Source organism: Neofelis nebulosa, chromosome 14 (genome assembly GCF_028018385.1).
Source record: "Neofelis nebulosa isolate mNeoNeb1 chromosome 14, mNeoNeb1.pri, whole genome shotgun sequence".
NCBI lineage: Eukaryota > Metazoa > Chordata > Mammalia > Carnivora > Felidae > Neofelis > Neofelis nebulosa.
This window is the reverse complement of record NC_080795.1, coordinates 13,878,908-13,896,257: the sequence shown is the minus strand read 5'-3', so window position 1 is coordinate 13,896,257 and position 17,350 is coordinate 13,878,908. Positions and strand designations below refer to the sequence as shown.

Genomic DNA, 17,350 nt, shown 5'->3' with positions numbered 1-17,350 from the left:
ATTCGAGGGCCTCCAAACAGCTCAGCAAGGAGGACAAGAAACAGGGGCTTTTGATATCTACTTAAACATACTTTATAAAGGATTCGGCTGCGATTTATCGGCCAGTGTATCATTTTTTGAAGTTTTTTTTTGAAGTATTTATTCTAATAATTTCCTTGAGGTCTCAACTGCCGTTAAAACTGTTCATGCCGGGCCAGTTGTTTTTGGAGGTGAAGCCTGTCTCTTGGAGGTGAAGCTGTGAGTTGGAGGCATGCTGCCGATTTTCTGTGCATTAACTTTGTCAGACTGTGGAGCTACCAATGGGACTCCTGAAAATACACTTTCTGAAGGTAACCTCATAGTGGGAAGTGTTGTCATTACAACGGCACTTTTGAAATGTCAGAAACTTTCTGGTTTATCTCTTGTTTAGAAAAAAATCTCTAAGCCAGCATAAAAGATATGATGCAGTATGTTCACACATTTTCACTACCTGAGAGTTTAATCTCAGGGTCTAATATTTTTTTCCAGTTGGGTAAATAAATCCTCATTGTCAACTGGATTCCAGTTCGTATACTGCAACCGCATCTATTTGGTGGGAAGCATTCATCAGACCACTTCGGAGTTGTGTTCTAAGAAAGAAGTTATCACGGTGAGCTGGACACTTATCCTCATTTTTTTAAAGGGTCAAGTTTATAACCCAGGGAGTTTAACTATGATGATATAACTGAATCATTGAGATGGGTGGGTGTGATTTGGTTATCTAATAATGATTTATTTTAAAGAATGAACTAAAATTTTCTTTAGTGTTGCATGAGATCATAACAGTTCTGCCAAGAATTGCCTTACATTAGCAGGCACTCAATAAAGGCCAGTGTTGGCATATGTGGCTAAATCTTCGCCTACATAACTTCAGGTCATATATGTCTTTTACTTTTTTGGTGGTACTCTGCTGAAACATGACTCCTTAGCATTTTAGCATCCCGTTAGTTATTTTTCAGCATTTCTTCTTTAAATTTGGGGTGTTTTTTTCACATCTCACCTTGAAGGTTGTCATTTTTAGTTTTTGTGGAGCACTTTATAAAATTTGTGTTCACATACTTCTTGCTGGAATGTACTGTTTTCATGTTATTGGTATTAGTCAGATTTCAAAATTCTGCAGCTAGCATACTTACAATTGACAATGGATAAAACGATCCCTGGCTTTCTATTCAACATTATCTTTAAATCTCTGAAGAAAACTTGCTAAGACATGATCCGACAGCCATCTGTAGGCTTACAGCCTCTGGGCATCCTCATACACAGCTTGCTTTGAGGGTTTCAATACCTATGCCACCTTATTTGCGTGCAGTTCAGTTTGCAAACACTTGATTATAATTTTACCATTCTGCATTCGGTCACTTTAAATTCCAAATACAAAAGCTTTCATAGCCCTGTAATGATTTGCTTGGGAAGCTATATCTCATCCAAAGTAAACCCAAAGGTAGCTATCATAGTACTTACAGGTGTCCTCTTCTTCCATGAAAATACTGATCACATAACAGGCATACACAAAACCAACCAACTGCAAAAGAGAAGAAAAAGAAAAACCTTTAAGAATCTATGCTAAATGTCCAGAATTGAAGAGCCTATATAATCCAATAAATAAAGAATGCATAGTAAGAATGTCAATGAGTCTGTAATAGGAAGAACTCTTGATTTTAAATAATAGCTGTGGTTTAATTTTTTAAATGTTTATTCATTTTTGAACTAGGGAGAGACAGAATCTGAAGCAGGCTCCAGGCTCCAAGCTGTCAGCACAGAGCCCGACACAGGGCTCGAACCCATGAACTGCGAGATCATGACCTGAGCTGAAGTCAGATGCTTAACTGACTGAGCCACCCAGGCACCCCAATAGCTGTGATTTTTAAAGAGTTTTGCCATTTCTAATCAGTTGCAATGGCTTTTTAAAACAGAACACAAAAATGGGACAATGTTTTTAGACATTTCACTTGGATTTTGATTTGGGATTTATAGTCCTTATATTTTAAAGTCACCACAGATTATTCAGAACATATAGTTTTAAATTTGACTACTTAAAGGGCAATTTGTAGCAATACTCATTATTACTACAACTATTTTAATATTTAATGCCATAAAAGGAATCAAAATATGCTAATTGTAAATTAAATACCAATCATCTACTTAGTTGTTTGAAATGCTCTGAGAATATAATTCTATTTAAATACTAAATTGTTTTGTTAATTATATCATCAGAAAATGCATTAACTTTTAGTTCATTAATCATATAATGACACCAAAGAGATAGTTTACACTTGGATACTAGTGGTTAAATAAATTCAGGTGCTAGAGCACAGGCTTTCTAGTTTTTCATATTGTTATCTGTACTTACTATACTGAGAAGGCAATTTTTATTTTATGGAGCCAGAGACACCGCAATTCCTGAAGGGCAAAATTGTCAATGCAGCTAGTCTAGTCTAAAATTACTCTAAGTACTTTGCTGAAAAATAGATACCTCAATAGTGGTTATATAGTCTGCCTTCTTACTTTTCTCTCTGTTGTTGAAGTCTGTCCTCTCCTCCCTTTATAAAATAACATTTGGAAAGGAAACTTCTCTGATAGTCCCAGTATCAAAGGCTGAAATTCCCAATGCAGAGAACAATCCATCTGGTGTTTGTGACTACCCTGTAGATTAGGAACCTGAACTAGGAATTCACCTTCAGACTTGGCAGGATCAGGTTTTAGCTTTTCCTCACTTGCTGAGATGGATTTCCTCTCACTCTTTCAGGAAAATGCAGAGGAAGCGGTGAGGTCAGAAGGCTCGAAACACAGAGGTTCGAACCAAGGGAGAGATGACCAAACAGCATCTGTTGCCGCTTGATGGTTCTTTCATCAACAAGACTATTGGAACGTTGCTTCTCCAGTTTGCTCATCACCTCATAGAAATTGTGGTTGAGTTTGCTCATCTCCCTGTGGAAGACACGCCTCAACTTGGAAATGTTTTGGAAGATGGTCATTTAACAGCCAGTAAGACTATTGTGGAGAATAGGCAACTCCTTTAGTAATTCTTGGTTCAGATCTTTAGACACAATCTGGCCTTTGATGAACTCTTCCTCAGCCTTGGCCACACTAACCTCATCTGTCTTTTCTGTATTCTGCATGCCTCCAAGTGGCGCTGGGCACTGTCACAGTCCCTGAGTTTCCAACCCACTTGGCGATTCTTTCCTTCATCTCACTGAACTGGGCTCCATAGTATTCCATAGTCCTCAAAGTCTGTTCAGCTCTTTTCTCTTCATAGTCTTACCTATGAAGGAGATCACCACTTCCTACAATGGTCATTGGTTTCTCATGATTATCCCAGTCACTGTTGTAGACCTCCTGTAGGGTTTCTGACACTCCCTTTGAGTTTTCACACATCACCTTGACTGCACTAAAGGTATTCTTTAGGTCCTTTTATAGCTTGAGGCCATCTGCTAGATTTCTAGTTTATTATAAAAGGATTTAACTCTGGGATAGCCAGGTGGAAGAGATGCATGGGGCAAGGTAGGGGGTAAAGTGTAGAGCTTCCCTGTTCCTCAAGTGCACCACTCTCCCCAAATCCCCAAGTGTTCACCAACCTGGAAGGTCCCATAGATGTTCTTTTATTAAGACAAAAGAGAGCAAGCTCATCTGAATAATTTTTTTCCAGAAATACTTTTTTTACAGAAGTTTTATTAGCTTATATTTATTCCCTGTAGTTTTAGGGCTATGGATTATGCTAAAAATATTGGGTTAGCTATGTTTTCTGAAAAGATTCATTGTCTGTGTACTGAAGAAAACTGGCCAGTATGTTTATTTCTTTTCCAAATGAGTCTTTTGACTGATGGAAAGTAAGATCAGGGTCTTAATTCTAGTTACAGCTCACTATCTTTCCTCATTCAGTGAAGTTTTTGTTACTGATGAAATGGGAGAACACCCAGTTTAAAAAAAAAAAGATAAATGTATAGCAACAGAAAATTTGTCAAATTCAATTCTTCACTAATGGGCCTTAAAAATATCTTGATAGATGACAAGAAAGGAATTTGGGCTAGGTAACTGAAATATACAGTACGATTAGCTGGAAACAGTAAGATAAAGACGTGCCATACTAGAATATTAGCTCATTCTCCAGGCCCTCAAGCAGAAATTGCCAGCCTTAATCTCAATATTACAACAGATGAATTAATTAGCATATATCCTTTTACTTTTGCTTTATTGATGGGCACACTAATAAAATATTTATTCCAAAAATTACTTTTGCTATCGTGATTAACCAAACTGCTGCTTAATTAATAATATTATTCTCATGAGAACCTGTCTAGACATCATGTTAATCACCAATTTGTTGATGGCTGAGTGTTGTGTAGTTCTTGGTTTCCCAGAATACGATTTGAAATAGTCCCTGTGGCTTTCTGCTTATCTCCAAGAAATAGAATAACATGCATTCTTGCCAACAGCAAAGATACACAAAGTAAATAACACCAGGATTGTCCCGATTGTCTGCTTTTAATAAAGTTTTGAAGGACTCAGTCATTTTAAAGACACTTTCTTCTTTTCCATTAAGTTATCCATCTCCAAAGTTATAACATTTAAATGATTTTCTCCAATGTATTGTAAATTCTGACTGCATAAAGTCCATTTTTTTGGTATAGTGCATAAATGCAAATGGCGGAAGACTAGATTCCGACACCACTTCTTGTATAAGGGATTGATTAGTTTTTGCAAGTAGGATTTGTATATGCAATTGATTTCTTTTGCCCTGCAGGCCTTGTATAAGGATTGGCAGGATTAGATTTCACATATGTAGAAACTAGGATGACAGCCACTGGCTGTGAGTCCTGCTAGTTGTGAATCTTAGGATAAATCAAAGAAATGAGGCATTTCTAAAAGCATGAGTGTCTTAAGGGATCACTTTTAGGTGCAACAAATGGATGAGAAAAGCTCATCTAAGAAACTCAGAAGAATTTGTACAGGTCCTGCCTTACTTAGGGTGAAAGAATCAGTGGGGTTTGAAGGAAGCCAAAAGGATCCTTAAACAAAAAGAATTCCCCAACGACTTTCCTAGATATCCCAGCATTTACACTAACATTTAAGCATTAATGTTTAAGAGATTCCTTAAGGAATGACAGAAGTGTCTCTATTTAGCACTAGGCTCTAAAATGTTTTTCGTTGGTTGATTTTTTCCCTCAAATCCAAAATGACTCTATAAAGGTCTTGGCCAAAGCTACCTGCAGGAAGCAGGCAGAGGCTGACACACTTCCCTCTGTGTAGAGCTTTATCCTTATGAAAGTCATTAAACTGAACATTTTCAAGTTCTATGTGTAATTTGAAACCTTCTATAATTTAATTTTTTATTTGGGTTAAGATGTTAAGTTACATATAAAAGAAAGCATAGATACCTAATGTCAAGAACTGCAGGGTTTGGGATTTTACTCTATAAGCTAACGAGTTAGCCTGTTACTGTTTCATGGATGCTGGGTTAGAGATAAAGGACTTCATTACTCATAGCTCAGCAGCCAGCGTGAGCTTCATATCTCTGCCACATTCTCCTTGGGCCATGATGGACTCCTGCACACACAGTGGGTTGTGTTACAGGAGAGGAATATTGAGCTACTTTTACAGCAGTGGGAAGCAAGCCTACTCTTTGTTGGGGTGTGATGGGGGAGAAGTTACCTCATTCCTTAAGGTTGCTTGCTGAAAACACAATCCTGAGAAGTTGCTCAGGGAAAGACTGATTATAAATTTGGAGGTTATCGGTATATCTATAGACGGTATTTGAAGCTACATGGGGGTGCCTGGTTGGCTCAGTCGGTTAATCCTCCGACTTTTGTTCAGGTCATGATCTCACGGTTCGTAGGTTCAAGTCCCGTGTCAGGCTCTGTGCTGACTGCTCAGAGGCTGCAGCCTACTTTGGATTCTGTGTCTTCCTCTCTCTCTGCCCCACCCTCCTCCCCCTGTCCCTCTCACACTCTGTCTCTCTCTGTCTCTCAAAAACAAATAAAGAAATTAAAGCTATATGATTGGATCAGAATGCTAAGGAAATGAGTGAAGTTAGAGAAGGGAGTCAAAGGATGAAGTTCTGGAACATTATGACATTTAGGGTTTTGAGAGAAGTCAAGAAACCAGGAAGAGACTGAAAAGGCCTGACTAGAGAGGTACAGCGATATAAGAAAGCAAGGGCAATCAACTGTGTCAAAGGTCTCTGGCAGGTCAAGGACAATGAGTACTGAGCCTTGACGACTGGGCTGGGCAGTGTAGAGCACATGGGTGACCTTGATGGAGTTGTTCTGGTAGAGGATGGGGGCAAAAATGTGACCAGAATGGGTTCAAGAGAAAATAAGATGTCAACTATTCTTTCAAGGAGTTTTGGAAAAGGAGAGTAGAGACAGGAACAAGATCTGGACAGAGATGTGATGTTAATGAGGTTTTTGTTTGGTTTTGTTTTAGTTTCTTTTTTAAAGGTGGAAATTAATACAGCATATTTGGATACAATGGGCTTTTCCTTAAACCATGATTCACAATTTGGGGAAATAAAGAACAAAGATTATTTGCCTGGCCAAGCACACATCACTTTTATCTGCTTCCAAGCCCTCTATAATCCTACCTCAACTTGGCTTTCAAGCCTTCTCCCCTACTCTTCTCTGCCACGAACTGTGCTCCAACTCCCTGAGCACACCCCATTCTTCACTGGCCCGTGACCCCCTAACCTGTTCTCACATCTCTGCTTGCACAGACCCTCTCATCCTTTAAGCCCTGTTGTAAATGTCACTTTCTTTGATCCCCCCAGTGGATACACCTCTAGTCTGAACTGTTTCAGGACTTTGTTCTTAGATCTCTAATGGCAGTTCCCAGTATTGCTTTGTGTTAAAGCTTTGTGTTCATTTGTTATCTTCCCAGTGGGTCCTTGAAGGCAGGACCCGTCTGAGACAGCTGCTGCAAAGTCCACGTCCTCAGAGTCCTGCCCTGGTTCCTTTAGGGAGAAGATCTACTCCTTCCACTACATAGGCACAGCCCCGTGTTCTTTGATTCAGGCATATTTATCTATCTATTTACATGTCTGTCTCCACTGCCAGGCTCTCACAAGGTGAGAACTTTTTCTCAATTTCACTTTGCGTTCCTGAAACTTAGCATTTCTCCTGGTACAAAGAAGGTACTTACTAAATGTTTTTAAGCAAGTGAATGATGAGAAGCACTGTATTTCAAAGCCAAGTGTGGGAGGGAAATGAGTATGGCTGGAACAAAGTAGGTGAATTTTAGAATTCCAGCACATTAGCAACCCTGAAATTCCCACATGGGTCACCCTGTCACTCAGTCAAAGTAAAAGCCAACTCTGCTTGTGTGCATCAGCATCTGTTGTCTTGACTTGATAAGTCCCATAGACTTTTCTGTTTTGCTGTGATAACGTCTATGTCACACAATAGACACGAGAACAAGATTATACCATCTTAGACAGACGGATGGAAGCTACACATTTAGAAAGAAAAAGGAGATTAGGCTATTTTCACTTATGAATTAACTATTGGTTGCGTTTACATGAAACCAAACAGTTAAAGTATATCGAAAGTAGCTAATGTATTCCTGAATGCACGTTGCTTCCTTCACTGGGAAGAGGAGAAATAAATATGAAGGAGTAAGAATTTCTCAGCCATTTGACTGAAGAGACATAGTGGTTTTCATGAAGCATAGCAATGCTCCAATTCTCACAGCAAGCGGGAATTCAGTATGTCCCGGTGTCATGTCAGAGTGATAAACAACACAATGTCCAGACACACAGCTTATGGTGGGTTATTAATTTGAGAATCTTCTGACTCTCTCCTAGGAGTGATATTGAACTTTGTACCATGGTTCACCCTCAATTTTGGACTGGACAGTAGGTGTATCCTTCCTTTCTAGGGAGTGATCAAAAAACCTTGAGATTGAAGAACAGGCAGCTGGGGGACAGTCTCATCTCACAGTGCTGTGTGGACACATTTCTTTCTCTATGACTCCCAGGAGGGTATTTTTGTGCAACTATCACCCACGTCCATCTGTTTTCTCTTGCGTGCCCAATAGAACAGAAGTCTAAGATCTTAGGGTCCTCAGGGGAAGAAGTTGTAGGAGGAACCGGCTTTTTATTTATATGGACCACTCTGGGAAGGGTGTGAATCCTAGTGAGTCCTAACCTATTTGTTTTTAATCAAACTGCTCATACTTTTCCTTCAGGAATCCAGAATTAGAGTTATGTCTGTTTATGGAAGTGTTCTATGCCAAGAGAAGCCTGAAATTATTTGAAGACATTTGGTTCAATCTCCTAAGAGTCCCACTGGCATGCTGGGCTCCAAATGAATCAATGAATATGGAAATAAGTTGTTTTCTCCACGATGACCATAAAAATGCACAACGGCAACAGCATCGCATTTATTCGGGCTTTGGGGATTTATTGCCCTTACGTGTATGGGAAGCACTTGCGTAGACAGTCAAAATGGAAAACTAATGGATTGCTGGCTTCTACCAAGGAAGATAAGCCTTTTAATGACATGCTTTTGTGATGCAGACACTCTGCACAAGCCAGCTCAGCAATATCGTAGAGGACACAAATGTTACTCTCATTTGCAAAGAGCACTGTTGTCAGATAGTGCATTTCTGGTGGCAAGTTGTTGGGGAATAAGAGCATTCTTTAAACAAACAAACAAAAACAAACAAACAAACAAATGTACCTATTCAGATAGGTCATTTCATCTAGGACTTTTCTAAGTGTCCAGTTCAGTAATTCTTCAATGGTATCATGTGAATAGTTGGGTAGGGTTACAGTATCTGAGTGTTACGAGGTAATTTGAAGAAAACTTTCCATTAAGGAAAATTTCATGTAGTTTTACCTGTTTCACAATCCTAAATGTAAACTAAAGCAGAATTTTTAAACATGTAAGATTAACAGGAATGTAGTTTGGTGATAAAGAGTTGTTTTTGTGATAGTGTCGGAATGTGATGGATGAGGTCTCGGGTGAGCATACGTGTCTTCCTTGCTATGTGGACTTATAAGTAAGCCAGGGTTCATGGAGCTCTGCCTTCTTGCACTTGTCCTTTTAAATGGAATCAGGGTCAGGAAACTGTAGTAAAAGCTGGTCTTGGGCAGGAGCCCTCCTCTCCACCTATGTCCACTCAGATGGCCTCAGACTTCTTGTATGACGTTCTATACCCTGTTCCCATCTTGAGCTGCTGACTTCAGCCTCTGGCAACTCAAACCTCTTGTTCTCATGACTCATTCAGAATCTTCTGTCTGGCTTGCTAGAACACAGTCTTTTTGAGCCCCTTTCATGTTGGGTTACCCTCAGTGTCTCGGGAGAGACATCTCTACAAATGCACCCTCAGATCCAGCTTGCCACTGGACCACATAACCCAACAGCGGGATGTTTATCTTCAAATAGACATGTGTTGAGAATTGAGACCCCTAGAGCACCCAGTGGAAGGCGGTGGGTGGCCGAGCAGCTGTGCTCTGAGCCCTCTGCTTAGCCAGGCACTGCCCTATAGGCATACTGGTCCATATGTCTATCCACTGTTCATCTGCTTCTCACTGAGGGGCTGGCTCAGCCACCAATGAAGCTATTTACCAATGGCAAAGTCTGGAGCCCTGTCTTTTATGGACACAGCTCCAGCCAGTAGCAGGTATGTAACCTCAAGAGACTGCTTAGCCCACTGTTGCCAATGGAGTTGTGTGTGGGTATACACAGTTTGTAGATCTCAGGACAGGCATTTTTCTGCTCATATGTGACTGTGAAATTTGAGGAGAGAAATTTTGCAATATGGAAACCTGCTTCTCTGTAATGAGGTAAGGTTTTCACAGGCTTCTTATTTTGTTTGAGGGACTTAGCTGACAACCCCACCTAGTGAAATGTGAAAGATCCACTTGGCTGAATTAGCAGATGGAGGCAATTCCACCTCCTTGAACAGGAGTCAGAAGGAGACTGATGATGCTGTGGCCTAGATCTGAGACGGCCCCAGGAAATTCTGTGTGAGAAACTGGCCACAGTACCGAGGCATACCAGCTTTTGTAACTAATGGGCATTTGTGTAAGCCAGATGCATAGCCTAGGACCTGTCCATACTTCATCAGTGCTGCAGCAGCTCAATGACCCTCCACTCAGGGTCAAAGGTGGGGTCCATGGTCAAAGGTCAAAGGTCCATGTCATGGACCCTTGATCTCCGCTGATTGTCCCTGTTAAATGAATGCTGAGTACTGTCACTTTGTCCGTGTGGTGTTCCTGCACCCTCTTTGGTTCTGAGCCTCCGTATTTCTTCTCTCCTGACTGCTGGAACAACTTCACCTTGGTCCTGGGGCCAATGATGTTACTTCCAGCAAGGGTTCAAGGGGTTTCATTTAACGCTGGGGAATAAATGAGGTTACTCTTGCTAGTAGTCTTGTTCTGATATATCCAGGTCTTAGGATGGATTTTAGCCTTGTTCCTGAGAGCCAATGCTGACCTTACAGTGGATGGTTATGGTGTCAAGAGTTCAGCTTCTGGTTGGAGAGATCTCAGTTCAAGTTTTGGCTTTGCCACTACTACCTGAGTGACCTTGGGCACGGTATAATGATCATATTACTTAATTGATTATTGTGAGGATTACTAAGATAGTGGATATCCACTGCTTAGTACAGGGCTTAGCTCGACCCCATTCTGGGCATGATATGTTCATTAATTCATCAAGTCCTTACATCTCTAGGAGTTAAGTGCTTTACTAACTCCATTCTGTAAATGAGAAAATCGAGGCATAAAAATTAATGAACTTGTTCCCAACTCACTTAGGTAGGAAGTGACACTCTGGCTGTTTAGTCCATGATGTTAACTCCTCTCCTTATTGCTGCTGTATATGTGGTTCTTCTACAGCTCAAAGCCGCATGTACTTAGCCAAATAGTTACAAACTCTTTTATAGCATTATTCCCAAGAAGGCAGTATTACTTTTCATAGTAGCCCTTACATAGAATTAAGTGCTATCCACCTATCTACTTAACACATTATTCACCACACACTATGTACTTTTAAAATGATGGTTTCAACCTTTAAAAGCATTTTTAAAAGCATAAGAAGTCAAAAATTTGAGTCAAGAGTATTAAGTAGTTCCAGGATCCTTGTGTCTAATAATCTGGAGTTTTTAGACTTCTCCTTTGTTTTGTTAGGTACTTTCCAATCCACCGGCCAAAACCATTATTGTTGCTTATAACATGTTGAAATCAATAGAAAGGAGGAGTTTTTCACTAATGATGTCCATTTTCTTACTTCCTAAACTAAGAGTTCCTTTTTTAATATCTTTGGAATGATGCCAGAATTATATGGTCGTGATATTTTCTTTCAAATATGAGTGCCTGTATGGGTCCAGGAAAATTCATTATTATTGTGTTTTAGTTGATTACTAAACGCTTTGTTGAAATACATGTGCATCATGCATTTGAATCCAAGCACAGCCTAGAAATCATGACCAAAAAGGAAGCAAGGTTAATTCACTCTGACTTATTCTTAGAAAGTCTATGTTGACCTCCAAGGGTTCTCTCATCTTTTATTATTTACAGTCATTCTGTAATGTTTTTAATAATTTATTCCATTTTGAGGTGGTGCAGGAATGGTGTTAATTTTTCTGCTCTATAATTTGTGGCATTCATATTTTGGAAAAATGGGACAGTTGCCTGGGTCAAAGAAGAAAATCATAACCACCATGGTAAAATCTTGGTTCCCTACAATTGATGAAAACCAGTTGTGTGATTTCTGGAAGACAGAGATAGTTCTGGGTTATAGAATCCACACCTAAGGTGTTACAACCTAAATACTTCAAATGGAGCCATGAACTACCAGGGCAGGTCAGTGAGAACTGGTTGTAGGTTCTCACAGGAGCAGCTGCATTTCCATAGTGCCAGAGTCTGATCCCAGCAAGCTTCATTGTTCCAACTTGGTCCTTTCAAGGTACACATCTTAGGGGTAATTGCCAACCTCCACTGAAGTGAAGAATGTTCACACCTAACCAAATTCCAGAAAGGGGCTGACTCCAGAAAAAATTTGCAGGTTGGAATATTACTCAGAAAAGTTATTTGGGCTGGATAAAGAGGGTCAGACTGAAAGAAAGGAGTTTAAAAACTTTTGTGTGTGTATGTCGGGGGAGAGGGTGGAGGGCCTGGGTGGCTCAGTTGGTTAATTGTCTGACTCTTGACTTCGACCCAGGCCATGATCTCATGGTTTGTGAGACCAAGCCTTGCATTGGGCTCTGTGCTGACAGTCCGGAGTCTTCTTGAGATTCTGTCTCCCTCTCTCCCTGTCCCTCCCCCCCTTGCTTTCTATCTCTCTTTCAAAATAAATAAAAATAAACTTTAAAAACCATTTTTCCCAACTAATTTTTTTGATTTAAAATTATTTACTTCAGAAGCCAGTGAAATTTCTAGATGCCTTAAAGATCTAATTTACACTTTAATTAAAAAATCTCTGTGGATCTACGATAGTCACTAAAATCCTACATAAAAAATAAGTTATACTATTTATGTAGTTGTGAGTGAAATTAGTTGGCACTTCTGCGTCTATTTCAGGTGTTTAAGGGTGACAATAGTTGACAACATGCCTGAGTACTGATTTCCTGTTTTAGTTCTGCTTTATCAGTTATCAGACTGCAACTGTTCTGCTGTATGGACAACCTAAGAGGAAGACATTAGGGTTGGTTCAGTGGTAATTAGAACTGGGTCTCCCTAAAAGGTAGAAACTGTGTGGGAAGATGCTCTGGTGCCATGTAAACTCAGTGGGAGAGAATGGTGTTCAATGAGCTTTAAAAATATGGCATCTTAAAATGGCATTTAAGGTCCCCCAAGGCTATTTCCTTCAGAATCATTACAAAAAGTATATGTTCCCTACCAAGTTTGATAGTTTTCTACTTTTCTACATGGTGGGAGGTGACCTGAGAGAATGATCTCAATCATTATTGAGATTCTAGGAAATATCTGGATGGACATATATTATACTCCTATTTTTACGGTAAAAATCTGATACTTCAAGACAGATTATATCTCCTTACATATCATGACATAGTTTACATCCCGTGAGAAGAAGAGACTTATGGAACCATTTGTAGCTACATTTTGAGTATTTACTGGGGGCTAGGACTTGGTGCTAAGTTCTTGGTAATTTAATTTTCACACCATATTTGTGAGATGAATATTATTATCCCTCTTTTGTGAATGAGGAACCCAAGGATCCAAATAACTTCTTTCAGGTTTAATAGCTAGTTATTAGTAGAATCAGGAATCAACCATAAATCTTTAGTCCACAAACACCTACACTTTTGACACAGTTTAAACTGGGCAAGATCCACCCTTACTGGGCAAGATCTGGGAAGATGAGGAAGCAGTTTGTATCAGAGGTTCCCCACTGACTGAGGCAAGTCACTTCATATTGCCCTCCTTACAGCCCTAGGCCCCCCTCCTTCTTGTTCGTTGACAGACTGCACTAGGCCCCAGCTCAGTATCACTTTTGTTTCTCATTTCTTGCCCCTGCTTTTGGGTCACAAAGCAAAGCGTTCAAAATATAATGCTCAGGTCCCACCAATAAACTACACTTCTTCAGCCTCAACTCGGACTTTCATCTCCATTCTGAAGTTTACCATTGGCCTCAGTCTTAGCTTCAGCTTCATTTACTTGGCAACTTCTGTCTTCATCTCTAGCTCATGATCTTCAGGGATTGTTCTAGATAGCATAAAATCCTGACAGCCACTAGACTCTTTTAAACCTGTCTTGGCGAATAGGTTTCTCCTTTCATTCATGGTTTCCTATCTCTTCAGAAGAAGAGTGTACATTAGTAGGTTGTTCCATAAGCTTTTCCTACCATAAAACTCTTTGATTCTATGAGTGTTCCACATGTAACTCAAACATTCCTGAATCTTGCCATTACTTTGTTGAGTGTAAGACTATTAAAGTAGACAAATTAATCTATCCACAGACACAACTTATTGTATTTCCATTCTACATGTTTCCATCATACCTTCTTGATGTGTGTGAGGATAAGAAATCTTTCCTCTTTAAGCCAAGACAACCCCCCTCACTAATGTTTGTTTCTTCTTATCTTGATTTTCAAAGATCTTTCTTCTGCTCTTTTGAATTTGTCTGCAATATCTTCTTTTCACAGGCTCTTTTCCTTGTGCCTTCAGAAATGTTTAGTTCTCCCTTATCTTACAAAAATGTCACTTGATTCTGTTATGTCTTTACAGCTTCTTCCTTTTACCCACAAATTTCTGAAATGAATGTTTTTATCAGCTGCCTCCTTTCCTTTGCTTTTCATTCCTTCCTTAATTCACTGCGGTTTGGCTTCTGGCCCTGTTTTTCTGCTGAGATTGCTCCTTTAAAGGTTAACAGCGTACATTTTGTCAAATCTAATGGCCTTTTTATCTATCCAAATTCAAATAGTATTGGTACTACACTCCTACTTGACTGTGAGTGTTCGGTTCTGCCAGGCTTCCACATCTCCTTCCCTGATGGGGCCACTTACTCTACTGCTGTATTTCAGCCTGGCCACAGCATCTACAAGCAATTCTTGCTGTGGCAATAGTGGACCAAAAGACTCTAGGTCAATGGCGGGACTCAGCAACAAGTCACTTTTTGACATTAGCAGCATGTTCCTTGTTGACATCTCCTTGGGTAAAAGAGAACAAGCAGGGACAATCCGGGCGTGGCACAAACTTAGGGTGAGAAAAATCTGCTTGGGATCTGGGGAGGAAGGACTGCTTCCAAAACAAAGTTCAGGAGAGTACCAAAGTCATCTCTGACCCTGACTATCGTCACTAGCCAAGGTTGTCCTGACCCAAGAAAGCAAAGAAGGCCAGGATCCAGGCTTTGGGGTGATGATACCATTTCAGAGCTCTTGGCTTGAAGGATTAAAATGCAGTGAGGCTCACTGAAGAAGAGTTAAGGAAACTGGAAGCAAGAACAGCTCCATGAGAAAAGGGGATCTAGAAACTAGGGAGAAAAGTAGATGGAGTTGAAAGCCACCTTCCTTCCAGTTTAGGAGAGAAGGAGTCGGGATTGGAGGAAGGAACCAGAACTGGGGACTGATGGCACAATTAGGAACAGACCACTAAGTGTACAGCTGACCCTCTCACTGGCCCTCATTTAAACAGGGTGCTTACAGACATCCATCTTAGGACAAGGAATTGCTTCCAGCCCCTAACTGCTAGTTGGGAGAGGGCTCCTAATATACTACTAGTCACTAAAGTGGGACTTTAGCAGGGTTGAAAGTACACACTGCTTCTCAAACTCAAATGCACATATGTATTTCTGGGATGTTGTTGAACTGTAAATTCTGAATCTAGTAGATTTAAGGTGGAGCCTCAGATTCTGCATTTCCAGCAAGTTCCAGGGATACTACTGTTGCTGGTTTGCAGACTGCTCTTTGAACAGCAAAGAGTGAAGGAAGCAACCGTAGTTATGAGCAGCTGGGGTCGTGCAGAACCTGTCTTTCAGAGGAATCAGCTCCATGTCCTTTGGTCCTACTAAAATCTAATAAACATAGTGGATAAAATCAAAAGTAATGTGGGTATTTATAATATTCCACCATTTGTTTAAAAAACGGGGAGGAGAATACATATGCCTATGGCTTATATGTTGTAGTAGATTACTAGTTGCCTTTTCCCTGTCTATTCTTCCTTTATTCTTTACCAACAGAACCCCAATGTTTGGGAGTGGCAAAGTGCCCAGCTTAAAATCTATCCCCTCAGACAGGGCTAGTCAATTAGATAGTGTGAGACTTTTAAATTTCTTGAAAAGAAGTTGGCTGCTGGGAGGCCAACTCTTTTGTTTTTTTGTTTTTTGCTTTTTTGTTCTTCCTTCTTGGCTGGAATATTGATGTGATAGATTTCACTCTAGCCACCATATTGTGATCATGAAGTGCTTTTCAGGATGAAAATTGGGTCCCAAGAATAATGAGGAAGGCAGATAAACATCCTGAGTCTCTGATGATAGTGGAACCACCATCACAGGCCTGCTGTTGCCTACGTCCAGATTCCTCTTGGATGAGAGAAAAATAATAATCTAAATAATCTAAAAAATCTAATCGTTATTTGGGCTTTCTTTTATATGTAGCTAAATTCAATTACTAAATGGTACTATATGCACATAGTATTTCTCAGAAGGTCATCTGAGAACTGACATTAGCTGTCGCCTCCTGGGAGGGGAACTGATAATCCCCTGGGTGAGAGGCTGGGGAGGGGGACAGAATCTCAATTTTATGGAGTCCCCTTCTGTCCTTTTTGGAGTTTTCATCCCAACAGTACAGCCATAACAAACATTCACAAATAAAAGCACACAAACAATAAATAACAACAACAAAACACAAACCAAAAAGCACACAAGTGAAACATGAGCAAAATGAGAACCTGAGTTCTCGTGAATGCTCAAGAAAAACATATTTTGAATTTTCAATGCCTGTTTTCACATCCTTTGACTGAAATTTTCTTTTCATTAAAGATGAAAGTGGACCCAGCTGCATTATATGAATTTAATCAGATATTGGTACACGAATGGAAATTACCATGCAGAATTGATATTCAACCGAACTCCGGTTTTCTGTTTTGCTTTCTGCAGAATTTTACATCGGGATCACTATACAAATAGTTAAAGTGACAGCATTTCTGCCGCTGAATTAGATCTCTGAGATTTTTAATTCATATTTAGGACCAATAACAAGTAAATCAATGGCCAAGGAAGAAATGTGTTTTGGAAGTTTGTGTCTTTGTTATATGTCTTCATATAACTTAGTTAATCTATTTAATGAGGTGTTGGATTTTCATTGGCAGTGTCATTTTATGGCAAATATCACAGGAGACTCAAATCTTGATGTATGATTAGAATGCATTTAACCAAGATCATTCAAGAAGCTTCTGCTCAAACAACTCCATTTGCTTTTCAAGACTTTGTTTTACTATAAAGTCAACCTTCTTTCTCCCTTAGCTAGGAAAAATTTTTCTTTTCACCCAAACATTCCAAACTTTCTCATCATTCCTACCCTTGGACCATGGATCTCTCCAGTGTCTGGGTGCCCCCCTTCCTTTTTGCCTTTCCTGGTAGCATATATCTTTGTGTGTACACACGCGTGCATACACACACATTCAGGGAGCAATTCAGACCATGCCACTAAACCTCACAGGTGTCTCCAATCCACACCGAATCACTGGAGTAAACATCACAGACTGTTGTCTTTTGTCTACACCCAGCTCACAGATACGCTCCAATTGGTTCATATATCCTTTCCATAAAATGTTAAGATGGCGGCCCAAAATAAAACATGATTTTGGAAGTTCACATTGGAAGATATCACAAAAGTTTTTAAATATCTGGTTTCCCTTAAAAAGCTGGAGGAGA

General features: G+C 39.9%; 1 protein-coding gene across 1 annotated transcript in view; it reads right to left on the bottom strand.

Annotated features, from left to right (window-relative positions):
• Positions 1–17,350, bottom strand: part of NKAIN3 (sodium/potassium transporting ATPase interacting 3) — a 613,223-nt gene that overhangs the window by 37,185 nt on the left and 558,688 nt on the right. Inside the window, exon 8 of the mRNA XM_058698945.1 lies at positions 1,480–1,540. Coding sequence (XP_058554928.1) covers positions 1,480–1,540 — 61 coding nt within the window. The remainder of the gene's footprint in view (positions 1–1,479; positions 1,541–17,350) is intronic.